Source organism: Nannospalax galili, unplaced genomic scaffold (assembly GCF_000622305.1).
Source record: "Nannospalax galili isolate Female #2095 unplaced genomic scaffold, S.galili_v1.0 scaffold1316, whole genome shotgun sequence".
Classification (NCBI taxonomy): Eukaryota; Metazoa; Chordata; class Mammalia; order Rodentia; family Spalacidae; genus Nannospalax; species Nannospalax galili.
In genome coordinates this window covers 131,317-146,046 of record NW_008337765.1, presented here as the reverse complement: position 1 = coordinate 146,046, position 14,730 = coordinate 131,317, and the positions used below count along the sequence as shown (strand labels likewise).

General features: G+C 41.9%; 1 protein-coding gene across 3 annotated transcripts in view; it reads right to left on the bottom strand.

Annotated features, from left to right (window-relative positions):
* Positions 1–14,730, bottom strand: part of Tmtc4 (transmembrane O-mannosyltransferase targeting cadherins 4) — a 77,211-nt gene that overhangs the window by 55,085 nt on the left and 7,396 nt on the right. For 2 of the 3 annotated variants that reach the window (XM_008832720.3, XM_029563375.1), the window contains 3 exons: positions 11,413–11,528; positions 10,164–10,380; positions 3,516–3,603 (listed from right to left, as the gene is read on the bottom strand). In XM_008832720.3, the coding sequence (XP_008830942.1) occupies positions 3,516–3,603; positions 10,164–10,380; positions 11,413–11,528 (421 nt within the window). Of the gene's footprint in view, positions 1–3,515; positions 3,604–10,163; positions 10,457–11,412; positions 11,529–14,730 lie in introns of all 3 variants that reach the window. The other variant, XM_029563374.1, reaches the window with a different exon arrangement.

The following is a 14,730-nucleotide window of genomic DNA, read 5'->3' as shown; positions in this document are numbered from 1 at the left end:
AAAAAAAAGCATTTACAAACTTCTTTTAATTTAATATTTTTTTTTTTTTTTTTTTTTTTTGTGAAGCAAATGTTTGCTGTCTTTATAAGGGTATTTTCTGTTTTAAAGAAGATTTTGGTGCAAAAGAGGTCATCTGGTGATATTAAGTACAAGAAACAGAAAGAAAAAGAAAAGAAGGAATAAAAAGGAAAACAGGCAAAGCCCTGGAAATAGCTGTGAGTAGATTTTTTCATTTTCTGAAAATGCTAGAACTCCAGAGCTTAGCGTAAGGTTGGTTGCTTATAAACTCTGGCAGTTAAAGATTGTTCAGAGCTTTATAATACTGACTGTGTCTATAAAGAAAGCTAATGAGGTTGCCAAAAAGGAGCTTTAGTCTCTCAAAGAGCTTTTAAAATACTTAAATCATTAATTGAGTACTTAATTTTTGTTCCCTCATAAAATAATATTAACTCTGCTCTAATGTAAAAACCTTTCTTGAACTTCAAGTTTATGTGTAACTAATATTAGACCTCCTTTTTATTGACTTTATATATTCAAATTCAGAAAGTACAAAGACCAGATCTTAAAGTGGGTCACTTTAAACGTTAAGTCTAAATATTAAATAGCATGATTATTTGCATGTCAGTAAATACTGACTTCTATTACGAAGAGTTTGAGTCTCCATTGAACACTTATACACACAGGCCTGGGATTATCTGCACTGACCTAACCCAGGGGAAGAAAATGTGATTGTTTAAGATACTTCAAACTCTAAATGGAAATAGAGGCACTCGTATGCTCCTCAACATGAAAAGTTGTGTTCTGTTAGACTGATGAAATCTAACAAAATGTGAAAGGTCAGTGGTACAAAGGCCACAGACATCCATTTTGCCAACACCATGGAAAGGTATCCTGAGCATCTGCTGAGAGGCAGGGGCAGGAAGGGCATGATTCAGGAGGAAGGATTCTAGGTTCAGGAAGAAGGACTCTAAGGGGACTCCCTTGAGCATTCCGAAGAGTGCAACTGTAGACTCTAAGTCCCCACAAGAGGCTCTATGGACTTTATCTTTCTAGTTTTTGCATTCTTAGCATTGGGCACAGGTCCTGGTATAAGAAATCTCTTTACAAATATGACCTCTGATTGGTAAGGGAACAAATGGACTAAACTGATAAGCCTCTGTGAGAAGAACAGGATCCAAGATCAAGTGTAGTTTTCACCAACATCTAAGCCAGAATGACTTCTATGCACAGGGCTTTTTCTGTTCTTCCTCTGCAAAGGCGTTTATGAACACTGCATGCCTCTTATAAGAAACAGGTTTTAGGTAGGCCATATGCTGAGCTGAACATCAGCATTGTGTTAAGGATGTTTCCAAAGAGCTGGTAAAGGCAAAGAAGCACATCCTACGCTTAACCTGTCTGAAAAGGAGCCAAGAAAATCAGAAACACAGAAAAGTAACTGTTGAGAGATAAGGAACAGGCTGGAAGTTATGATGGGGAGGAGAGAGAGTGGCTGGCTGAGCGAAGGGTTGTGCTTGACACCACTGGCACAGAGGAACAAAGAATGCTGCTTATCAGGACACAAAGTCCTGAAGTGGCTTTGGGTAGGGCTCAGGCCTAGCACCTTGCTGGAGGGCCAAAAGGGTAGCCCCAAAGGAAACTAATCAGTGTATCTAGGACCCTTCCAGAGCTTTTCAGAACCTCTAGACCTGCCAGGAAAATGGAGGTAGGATTTGACCATCCTGTAGATAAGAGTGTGATGGGAAAATAGGAGTGGACACAAATAGTAGTACAATGATGAATGAATAATGTAGCTGGAGAGATGGGAGTTTCAATCACCCATTTTGACCTCTGCAATAGGAACTGTGATGATCTCCAACTCAAAGCCAAAACAAATGGAGAGTTGGGGGCAGAAAGGATGCAGATGTCCATTTATGAGAGTAACTTTCTGGGTCAAGGCACTGAAGCCCCAGATGAGTGCTCTAACTACCACAGCTTCCTATTTTCCAAAGGCCAAGTGACTGCGAAGGGTCAGAGACCAAGCTAGAGGTGAATATATGGGCTCCATTTTGGGCCACACTTTCCTGTTCAAGTTAAAAGATAAATAGATTCCAGAGACATGGGAAGCTGGAGACAAGAAGTGGACAGAAGGGCTTCTGGGAAGGCTCCTTCACCCATCCACTTGCCTTCTCATTGTCCAGGTAACTTCCAGCAAATTAACATCTATTCCTAATCCTAGAATGGCTTCTCTAAGCCACACCTACCACGGATACTGATTCACAAACATATGTCCAAGGTTACTTTACTGAAAATATTTGTAAATTTAAAGCCTAATCATCTCTTTCCCATGCTAAAGTAACCACAGTATAAATGCTAAAATAGTATGTTTCTGGACCAATAAAGAAAGGCTATTTGGCTACTGGCAGTATTCACAAATTTCCTAGGAAATAAAGTGTGAATAATTGAAAAAAATCATCACACATTTAAGTGTTTTTATCATCAGTTTCTAAAAATTAGAAAATTTTAGTATCAGTTTCTAAAAATTTCACAACACTTACTTTGCTTTTGACAGTGCTTGGGATGGAACCAGGGTCTCATCTATGCTAGGCAAGTGCTCTACTATGGAACTAAATTCCCAGCCCCAAAGGCTTTATTAAAAATTATATTTTGTATGGATGGCTCTTGGAAATAATCTTGTTTTTTTTTAAAACAGATACCCATAGACTATATAAGCATTAATGCACAAATCCGTGAACTGGAACACAGAAAAAGTAAAGAATCCAGAAAAAGAATATAAAGTATCTTAGCTTTTTTTCATCATTCTGAAAAAACACTCCATTCAGTTCACTTGATGGAAGGAGTTCTAGTTCTGTGATAGCTTTCCTATTATTTCACAAGCATAATCTTTAAAAGCAGTGGGAGGTTCTACATGACTCATACTACATGTCAAATGTATTAGTATTAATACTTTCTTCAAAAAGCCCTTTTGATGGCTATGAAATCCATTCATAATTGCAAGTAGTTGCTTTAAGGCAGGGTATGTTAAAATTAATAAAATTAATAAAATTCACAGAACTTTAGAGTCTTGTTTGAAAAAGCTGTAAGTCTGAATTTTTAATGTTCTTAGGGGAAAAGTCTGGACTGCTGGTTCAATCTACCTTGGGAAATTATAAAGATGCAGCCGGGCCATAAGCACATATGGTATCTAAAGAGTCCAGTTTGGCCTCAGACAGTATGCAATTGTGTAATTTTGCTTGAGCGAAGACAGCAAAATCCCTTACAAATGCTTCAGTACTTCTGCTCAGGCTTCACCACCCACCAGGATACTCACAGGAACACTGGCATCAGAACTCTGTATTCTAGAAAGTGGCATTATGAAAAAGACAATGGGCTAAGCAGATGTGTGTACAAAGAATCTACATCTCTGACCCATCGCACCTTGAAACAACAACCTCATATAAACAGATTAATTTCCCATTGCTCCACAGGGCAGAAACATGAAGAAGGTGGACAATTAGAAAGGTAAACATAATGCTTACTTTCTTGAAATGCTTTACAGTAGCCAAGGAAAGATAACAAAAAGAACAGGGCACACAGGAGGTCTGCACGGCCGACAACACCAGCAACCTTAAATAAAAGAAAAGAAGGGGGGGAAAAGATTTACATATTTAAACATTCCCAAATTCTGGATATGCAAAACATCCCTTAGACGTAAAACAAGCAACTTACTTGATGCCACCACCTATTACAAAACTCTATGGAGTGGTGTAAAAACCCAGTGGTGTTATCTTAGGTTGGGTTCATTTTCTTCTCCCTTTTTGGAGTAGGACCTGATTTCACTGCTTTAAGAGAAACTGGGCTGGTTTGAACAGATTCATGTCTGCCCAGGGATCTACACACAAGCAGTACATGTGTCCAACAAAAACTGTATTATTTAACATGCATACCCAAGAGCACCCACAGTGGACTTTCGATTGATAATGTTAGCAGCTCAGGAAGCTCAATTTAATAAAAAAACAAAAAACTAAAAACAGGGACTAAGATGGCTCAGCAAGTAAAGGTGCTTGCCACACAAGCCTGAAGACCTGAGTTTGATCCCCAGAACCCCATAAAGATTGATGCAGAGAACTGACTCCACAAAGTCCTCTAACTTCCAAGTGTACCTTGGCATGCATACCCCCATACACGAGGCCTACACACATCCTATATACACACACCATACACATACATAATAACAATTTTAAAATCTGGCGGGAAATATGAAAGACATAAAGGTGGAACCTACGTTAAAAGCCAGTCATCTGAGCAGAAAGAAAAAGAGAGGCAGGAACTCTGAGCTACTTCTGCCATTTTTTCCTCACTTCCGACCAAAACTGGTTAAGAGGGTTAACGTGGAAAGGAGATGCTTCAAAAGTGATCAATGAGACAGAATGAAATAATTTCTATTGCTTCCCTCTCCTTACTTTAATATTTTATTTATTATTTTTATTTTATGTGTATGAGTTTATTGTCTACATGTATTATCATGCAATGCCTGCAGAGATCAGAAGAGGGCATTGAATTCCCCTGGAACTGGAGTTACAGACAGTGTAAGCTGTCATGTAGGTGCTGGGAATCAAAGCTGGGTCCTCTGCAAGACCAGTCAGTGCTCTTAACCACCGAGTCATCTCTCCAGTCCCTCTCTCCTTGTTTTCCACATGACCACTCAGAACACACAGAATTCCACTCATGAGTACTGGTTTAGTTTATGGGGCATCCTTTACTGGCACCCAAATGCAACATACACTAAAGCTTTCCCTGTGGTTCTAGGAAGTGCTTTAATGGTGGGTAGATTAACTACTTTTCAAAAGACAGATAAAATACGATGCCAGTGAAAACTACTACACATATTTACCAAGTGCATGAACGGTCAACAGTTGAAGAATACCCTTTAGGGGAAGTTTCCCCCTGACATATGAAAGGCTGAGGTCTCCTGCCCATTGTAACTGTAACCTCCCAACGGAGGTATGTTGGGAAACCCATGGTGTCATACAAGGGGCAAGGTGACAGAATCAACTGATGAATTCAACCTGGAATATCATCTGAAGAAACCTACTAACTGAGAGGGACACATTAATATTGATTGTTAAAGTGACAGGATCTAAAATCAGCTAGGAGACACACCTCTAGACATATCTGTGAGGAACTTTCTAGACTGGGCAAACTGAGGTGAGAAGACCCAGCCTGAATGTGGGCAGCACCATTCCATGGGATGGGGTCCTGGACTGAATATAAAGGAGAAAGTGAGCTGAGCACCAGCATTCATCTCTCTCTGCTTCCTGATTGCAGACAGAAGCACTGTTTCATGCTCTGCCACCATACCTTCCCTGTGAACCAAAATAAACCCTTCTTCTTTGGTCAGGCAGTCTGTCACAGAAAGAAGACAACCAACTAATTACACAGGAAGCAAGGCACAAACCAGGCCTAAATGGTCTAGAAGTATAACAGTATACTAGAGGGTTAAATAATACAATGGATAAAATGAACACATAACGAGAGCTCTGGAATACTCAGGGTATGTTCATTCAATGAAGGACACAATGAGTAATCAGAGGGCCTCCCACCAGGACAGAGACAGAGAAGCTTCTCAGAGCTGCAGCTACCCACAGTGCCGAGGGCAGAGAGAAAAGAAGCAAGAGAAGTCAACACAGAGACACCTGTCTAAGGAACCACAGAGCAATAAGGGAGGCAGGACAGGAGAGCTAAGGCCTCTTGGAATGACCAAAGAGGAGTGGCTTGGACATACCACGGGTGTGGCTAAAAGGACCAGGCTGTCCAAGCTCCTTGCTATCAGGACAGCTAAGGTACACACAAAGAACTGCTGAGAAGTGAACTTTAAACATAATAAATTTTTTTTAAAGGAAAGCCTTTATTTTGGTAAATTATTAAAGACAATACCAAGTTTTCAGTAATCTATGTTATACTATCTGACATGAAAAAAACTTAAATCTATGGCAAATGTTTTAAAATTAAAAAAAGCATTTAGCATTTCCGATAATTTCTGTCAGAGTAATTAAAGAGAAAGATCTCATAAAAAAGTGTGAAAGGCTATCCAACAATGAACTATATCCAACCACTAGAGAATGGGCATAAAATTTTTTTATGTGTATAAGTTTTGCATGCATGTATGCAAGTGTACCACATGTGTGCAGTGCCCCTGGAAGCCAGAAGGTATCACTGGGGCCCCCGGAACTAGAATTATGGATGGTTGCTAGCTGACATGTGGGTGCTAGGAACAAGCCTGTGGGTCCTCTGCAAGAGCAGTCAGTGCTCTTAACTGCTTAGCCATCTCTCCAGCCCGTTTTTCTTTTTTGATATTTGTACAATATGTATTTTCATGTAAAATTCTCTTCAAAAGCTCTATTTTTCTTTCAGATTACTCCCTAACACTCCTGCCAAGGCTTTCTGGAGAAATCACTGCACCCTCCCTCATCCACAAAACAGGTGGCATGGAGGTTTCCTCACAAGGAATAATCTGCATAGGAATCATAAATAAGCGGAGGTGAGGGGAAGTTTTCCTCTCTGAATTCCTTTCCTAATAATGTCTGGGTATTCAAAGCTAGGTGTGGTGATGTATGTCTATAATCTCAGCATTTGAGAGGCAGAGGCAGGAAGATCAAGAGTTCAAGGCCAGTCTCAGCACAACTTTGAGACTAGCCTGGGATGCATAGGACCTTGTGTCACCCTATCACTTTCCACAAAAAGTCTGGGTTCAGTGGATGAGTGTAAGTCTTAAAAAAAACCTAAGCTTCTCTTAGGTACCAGAATCTAGAGGCAACTTGAAATTTTTACCCATGCCTTAAACACAGTGGTACTCACGTCCTCAAGGAGACACTGGGAACCTCCATCCTGATGACCTAGGGGCTACTGAGCCACTCATGACCAGGGCCTAGGCAACATCTGCCCTTGGCTTACCTCTCTCTACTGGGGACCAATCAATCCCCTGACAGAGGCTTCACATGCCTACCAACTACCTAGAGTGATTTGGGATGGCATATTTGGGTGTGTTGGGAATGAGAGTCAGACAGAGGCAGAGAGATAGAGACAATGAGACACAGACACACACACACTCACACAGACACACACACACACACACACACACACACACACACAAATCAGTTGAGAACAAAAGACATTAACTGCAATACTTTTCATGCCAATCAAAGCCCAGAAGGAGATCAGAATGAAGGGTGACCAATTCATTCCTGCTTCCCTGGAGCATCTTGATTTTAAGTCCTGGGTCAGATCCTTCTCATCTCAGGCGCACTGATGACTATAAAATGAAGGTGCTAAGCTGGATGTAGTAGAATAACCCTCTAATTCCAGCACTTGGGAGGCTGAGGTAGTAGGATTAGGAATTTGTCAAGGCTACACTTGGCTATAGGACAACCTATCTGAAAAAAAACAAAATAAACAAACCAAAAAAGAGAAAATATAAGAACTTATTTACACGGGGGCAAAAACATCTTCAGTGTTAATGTTGAGGAGGGGTAAAGCACAAAACACATAAATATTAACATGAAGAAATGAATGTCATAAAGCTTGGCAGGACCATGATGCTACTAGATTCCCTTAACACATATACGCAGAGGCACATTTACCACCCAAATCTATACTGTCCTCATTCTATAGGAACCTCCATGCAGCTGGGGCTGCTGTACCCAAATCGCAGTAAAGATCCAGCTGCCCCCTGTGAGGCGCTCCCTGCCACATGAAGATAAGCTCCAGGTGTCCTGGTCTTGCACATATTTAAACCTGCCATTTAAAAATGGAGAGTGGGAGATAAGAGGGGAAACTAATAAGAGGAAATTGAAGTTTGCCAAAAATAATGAAGGGTAAACATAAAATACTTGCCTCCAAATGCTAATTTTTATTTATCTTATTTCCTGAAATCTGAGTTTAAATGGCTGTCATGGAATGAGGTTTTTCATGCATTCCTTCCTGAGGTGGTCTTACCTCAATTCCTGTGCAGGGGTGTGCATTTGTGTGTGTGTGTGTGTGTGTGTGTGTGTGTGTGTGTGTGTGTACATGCATGAGGAAATGAAGAGGTTAGCCTTGGATATTACTCCTCAATCACTCTGTGTGTGTGTATACATGCATGTGGAAGTCAAGAGGTTAGCCTTGGGTATTGTTCCTCAATAGCTGAACAGCTTGTGTTTTAACACAAGGACTCTCGTGGGCCTGGAACTTGCTAATTAGGCGCTGGCCAGCCTGCCCCACCTGTCTCTGCCTCCCCAGCCCTGGGATCAGAGGTGCACACCACTATGCCCAGCTTTTCACGTGGGTGCTGGGGTCAAGCTCAGGTCGGTGCTTGCACAGACAGCACCTTTACTGACTTGGCTATCATCCCACCTTCTCAATTCCTTTTAAAGACTTGGAACATGGCCTTTAAAAGCAACATGTTCCGGGACAACATTTTTCTGTAGTGTGTATGTGTGTGGACATGCACACACATGTGTAAGTACATTCAGTCCTTGAAGCCTTTTTGTAAATCAACTTTAAGATACTGAAAATTAGAATTTTTGGCTAATAATTCTGTTAATACTTCAAATATTCTGTTTTGTTTTTAAGATCGTGCCAAATTAGACAAGAAGCCAACAGTAAATCTGGGCTTTTCCAAAGAACCCCTTGTTTGTGACAGATGCATATACCCAATTTGAGGATCACCCAATATTTAGACCAGAGCATTGAGCCTGCAACCAATTCTAACTTGGTCACAGTCATGCACAAATATGAGCTTTAACTGAACACCCATACCACCAACCCCATAGCCTTTTAATACCTGAAACCCTCTGAACTGCTGAAATAAAAAATGAAGTTAACAGATAGAGGAGAAGGCTGTGATAAAAATTCCACAATATTATTGATGCCTTGGGGGCCAGAGAAATGGCTCAGTGGCTAAGAGCACTGGCTCCTCTTGTGGAGGACTCAAGTTCAGTTCTCAGTACCCACATGACAGCTAACAACTGTCCAAAACTTGGGTTCCAGGGGGATTCTGACACCCTCTCCTAAGGCATTGCACACAGGTGGTACACTAATATACATGCAGGCAAAACACTCAAACACATAAATTTTTTTAAAAAAATAAGTATTTTTTTAATTCCAGGCCATTACTGATACCAAAGAACAGACTCCTTCACAAAATCAGAATCCCAAAACAGGAATTCTGTTTACCGTTTTAAACTTACTTCAAGATGCTCAACCGACTATGAGGTAAACGTAGGCATTTAAATCTCTATTAAATATAGAAGTCTATTGTGACAGAAATAAAGCATATGCAGCATTCTATTCTAGGTATGTTGTGCTCACAGAATGATTAAAACCAATCTTTTACCACAGCAAACATGATGCTTACTTGTTCCAAGGGTTCAAGTATATACATAGCAGTTTCCTGACAACCTCACCAACAGCCAGTTAAATCTAACAGTCTCTCTAGAATGTCTTCTTCAGCAGCTCAACTGCATAGATATGTGGCCACAGGACATCAGGCTAGGCTCCTGTCACTGCTGCCCATCACCTGGCCCAAGTCTGTTAGGGGAAGAGGATACACAGGAAGGGAGCAATTTCCCTATGCCAGCGTCTCCTCAGGACAGGCCATGGAGGCCCAGAATTTAAGTATCTCCTACATTCACTTTTATTTATCTTCTTGGGCCATTGCCTTGCCTATAAAGCTGTACCAGACAGTCTGATGTCATGATATTCTTACGCTAATTGTATTCAGAAAGTTTTTTGTAAATCATAAAGTTGTCAGCTACCATAGCAACGTTCCCTGGTGCCTGCACTGAAAGAGGTTTCTTGGCTGCTGGCCTTCAGATCCCCAAGTCAGACAACATCAACATTTGTACCCTAGAGGCTGCTGCTGTCACACAGGCTAAACAGACAGTGCCACCAGAGATCACAGCACACTGTTAGGATAAAGTCTCTCCCAGTGTGGTAGCGATTATTTGTCCACAGAAAGATGTCCCTGATGTAGAAAGTGGTTCAAGTGTCTGGCAGGGAGAGTGATTTCTACTTTTAGAAAATATCATGGTGTGCACTCTGTAACTCTAGAACCAAGAGGAATACACAAAGACTTTCAGAAAATGAGATGGCACACAGATGTCTTACTTCTTACATACATGCAGATGTCTCAGGCAGGTGATACTTACACATTCAGTGTGCACTGGATGGACAGCAAACAGTAGGGCCGCCAGCAGGGAAGCTCTAGGGGCCAGGTGCACCCTCCGGCCTTTACTGGTGTACTGCAGGCCACCAAACAGGACCGAGAAGACGTCCACCATGAGGACAGAGATGCCACCATGCAAGAGGATGTTGACCACATGGAAACCCACGGGGTGGAAGCCTCCTGACAAATAGTAGTTGATCCTGCAATGAATATGGGATGTTCCCAGTGGATGCATGAGGCAATAGAATAGTAGCAGTCCAAAGGACCTGGTGCTTCCTAAGTGAAAAGACACCAAGGTAATAATGTCTGTCCAACTAAGGAGGCCTGAAGAAACAGTGCAAACACAATTAACCAGAGGAGAGTGGGAGGAAGGGGCACATCACAAAGGAGGGGGCTGAAAATACAGAGAGGGGAACATCAAAAGAAAGCTAGACCACTTTTTCAGTGCCAAAAAAGGAGGGTTGTTTTAGAAGATACATCATACATGCCTCATAATTACCTGGATTTAAGATAGCCCCATAACTTAATGTATTCACAAAAATGCGCTTCTAACAATATATACCCCCAGCCTTCCTCAACAAGATACTTTTCTGCTCTGAGTGAGTCTTACTTTCCACTGTTTCTGAATTGTTGGTGGTTCCAATATTTTAAAGTGCTTCTCTGCAAGATCTATACACAAGTACTTAAAATGAATCCCCAAAACAGGTATGAATAAGAACTTCAGATACATTTAATATAATAGCTCTCTGATTAATGGGGCTTCATATTCAGCTTCATTTTCATTTTACATATTGACTTAGTAGCAATAGCAAGATTTAGAACTTAGTTTTGATGTGAGGGAAAAAAATCACAACGTTATTAGATGTCTATGCTGCTTTGATACACATCATATTGTTCCCTTGGTGCTTGCTAACTGAATGGTACAGGGTGGGACCTCTGAGAACTAAGACAAATACGGACCCCTTCATTGATCTGAGCATCATCCTTGCACAAGGGCCAGGCTCATCTCTGCATCCTCCCAGCTATAGTCTGTGCAGAAGCGAGTGCTTTGGAGCTTCCTCAGGCAGTCTCTCAATCCCCCCGTGGCTCACCTGTAAGACTTGAAATTAGCAGGACCCAAGCTCAACCTATCTAAGAACTACTGAACAGATTCCCTGACACTGGGAATACAGGGACATGCACAAGGTCATGTGCACACCTCAGGCAACTCTATTCCCACTGTCACACCTTACCTGAAAGTCAGGACAGTAAGTGGCCGGTAGGATTTGTGGCTGGTGTTGCTGCTCAATCTACTGCCCCAGAAGTCATGATGCCACAGGTCCCCCAGGGGCGTGTCTGGTCGGAGGTCCTACAGGGACACAATGGGATACTCTGGACAAGGAGTCATGATCCTCCCCCAGTTTTGATCCAAAATTCTCACCTAATCCTTAACATTCCTCCAGGCTGTCAACTCTGCCCACTCCTTCATCCTTTCCATTAGCCCTAAGTCCACCCCGCCATCTTTAAGACACAGCCAGGCTTCTTAGGAGGGCAAATGCATCCCTCATGTTTTTTACATCAAGTTTTCAAAATGCACATCAGCCCACTCTATCTGGCTAGCTTAAAACCCTGCAAATAGCTTTGTTTTACTCTCCTATGACAAAGCTGCTATGTGGTTTGAATGAGAAGTGTCTCCCATAGGCTCCAAGGATTTGAATACTTGACTCTAGTTGGCAGCACTATTTGCAGAAGTTTAGGAGTTGTGGCCTTGCCGGAGGAAGCACGACAGTGGGGTTGGGCTTAGACAGTGGGGTTGGGCTTAGAGAGTTCACTGCCTTACTCCATTTCCAGCTTGCTCTCTGCTGGCTGTGCCTGCTTGAAGATGTGACCACTTGGCTTTCTGCTCTGGCTGCCTCCTTCCATACCTCCCAACCGTGACAGACTTTTATCCCTATGGAACTGCAAGCCCAATAAACTCTTCCTTCTGTGAATCACCTTGGTCCTGGTGTTTTATCACAGCAACAGAAAAGTAACAGTTATAGCTGATGTCCTTCAGGTTGCCACAGCCTCTGAATCCATCTGTCTGACTCCACATTCCTGCTCCACTCCTGTGAACTCCCTCAAAGGCTCTCTGCATGGGCAGAGCTGTCCTGGATAGCCATCCCCCACCCTCCAGAGCTCATTTGCTTCATCATTCACATCTTACCCACAGAACTTGACTTCCTGAGAGAATCTCGTTCCATTTCTGTGGGGCATCTTACACCTGCCTCCACAGCACACTGGAAGCTTACAATTATCTGTATACCAGATCATATAGCTCCACAAGGCCTAGGACCTGTGAGCTTACTCAGAGTACACAGAAGGTGTTTAATACATGCTGAATGAAAGGACGACCCAGCTAAACAAGATACTACTATCCTTCCATAGCCAACTAAATAAGGTAGTGTACAACAACCCCAGTTTAAACAGGTGTGGATAAATATAATTTTTAAGTTTTCTACTTTTGATGATGAGTCAAACAGACTGTAGAGTTGAGGGGAGAACCTTTCATATAATTTTAAAAAAACTACTGCCCAGCACAGTGGAGCAGGCCTTTAATCCCAGTAGAGGCAGAGACAAGCGGATCTCTGCGAGATTGAGGCCAGCATGGTCTATACAGTGAGTTACAGGCTATCTGGGGGTATAGGGAGACTCTGTCTCAAGAAACAAACAAACACAAAAAGCAAAACAACAAAATTACTGAATAGTAAAAAAAAAAAAAAAAAAGTGCTACCATTCTGCTGAGGTAATTTCACTTTGCATTACACTAAAGATATTTTTAAGATCTAAAATATGAAACCAAATGGTACAAAAGGTAAAGGAGGAATTGGAGAGAAAGTAGACTTAATGATTTTCTCTTTTAAGACAAATTAAAACAGGAATGTTTTAGGGAGGAGAGACTGGGATTTGCTAAGTACTGCCTACCACACTGCTCAGGATTCTTTCTCCTCCTAACCAAACTAGTATTGAGTCTCTGAAGCATGGAGGGAGGGCATTAAAGGGGACTGAGAGGCTCTCGGGCTGGTCAGGCCACTGCACACCTGAGTGAGGTTGTACATCCTGGGAGAGCAAACAGGAGTCACACTGCTGGACATGTCACCAAGACTGCTCCACTGCTTTCTGGCCCCACATTTTCACATGACTAGACACTACTCTAGCCGGGGGGTGGGGTGGTACACGCACGCATGCACGCACATACTAAATAAACAAATAAATCTTTTAAAAATGTGTCCAAAACAGAAGAGGTGGTCAAATGAAAGGTGGCCTCAAAGAAAAATACACATACTGTACCATGGAATTCAGTACTTGCTACTGAAGTGCTTGCTGACTAAAAGAGAAAGCCTTGATTAGAAGGAACATATGCAAAGTTGGCCACCTGATTCTCACCATAAAGGTGGTTTTTCACTTCTATCAGCTTCAGTGGCCTTAAGCATCCAGACCACCACCCATCCCAGGAGTTGGTGAGATGTTTTGTGAAGACGACGGGATCCTCCTGCTAACTCAGCAACAAAAGCAGAAGCCTACTTAAAGGCCTTGTTATAAAAGTGCTTGTTCAGTTGTGAGGGGGTTGGGTATAGCATCTCATCCTCCCTCTAAATGAGAAATGAACACCAAGAAAGCTAGCTCTAAATATTTGATTAGGCACAGCCTACACACAGCAGGGTGTGTGACAGAAAGGTCAATTTTTTCTCATGATTTATGGGAGCAATGGATTGTGTCTGAAATTTCTCCTAACTCCACTGTCTCAGAGATCATCATCTTATGGAACAACAAAAAAAAGGCAACTCTGTACATCAAAGCACCAGAGAAACAGTCTCTAATAGCCCCAGGCCCAGTAACCACCTGCTCACATGACAGAGGCAGTTTCAGGAGCAGAGGCTTGTCTTCCACTCAACAGGGAAGGAGAAAGCAGGACTGGCAAGTTAACACAAGAGGCAGGAGGTGATGGTCCAGAAAATGTTTCTCAGACAGCACTCGGCATAGGCACAAAATGCCCATTCATCTCCTTTCACAGGAAAGAAGAGTACACCATGCATTGGGGTACCCCACACTCCAGAACCCATGCTGTCTTGTCAGTTCAATGGAATTCTCCAATGCTGGTCCTGAATTAACCCTTTATCCAAGTAGCAGTGTTAAAAAAACTCACCAAAATAAGTAACAGAATTAAAAAATAAAGGTGACTCCTTCTTGGGAAAGTTATTCTCTGGGTAATACGACATCAATGTAACATAACAGCTTAGAGTTACTTCTTTAAGCATGGCTAAGAAAACTGAAAATGAGCCACCGATAGTAAGTAGCAGGTGAATTCAGGGATGGAAATCAAAGTGAACATCAACAGTGTTCTGGTCTGTGCATCGAAATGGAGAGAATTGCAATATTATGCTACAAATAAAATACCTGTAGGTCAGACATGGTGTTCTAAAACCCCATAACAGATAGGCTTGCATGTGGAGTTTTCTTCATTTTAAATGTGAAATGATTTTTTCTTCATTTGGTGGAATCTGACTTTTCTCTTTTGTTTTACCAATAAT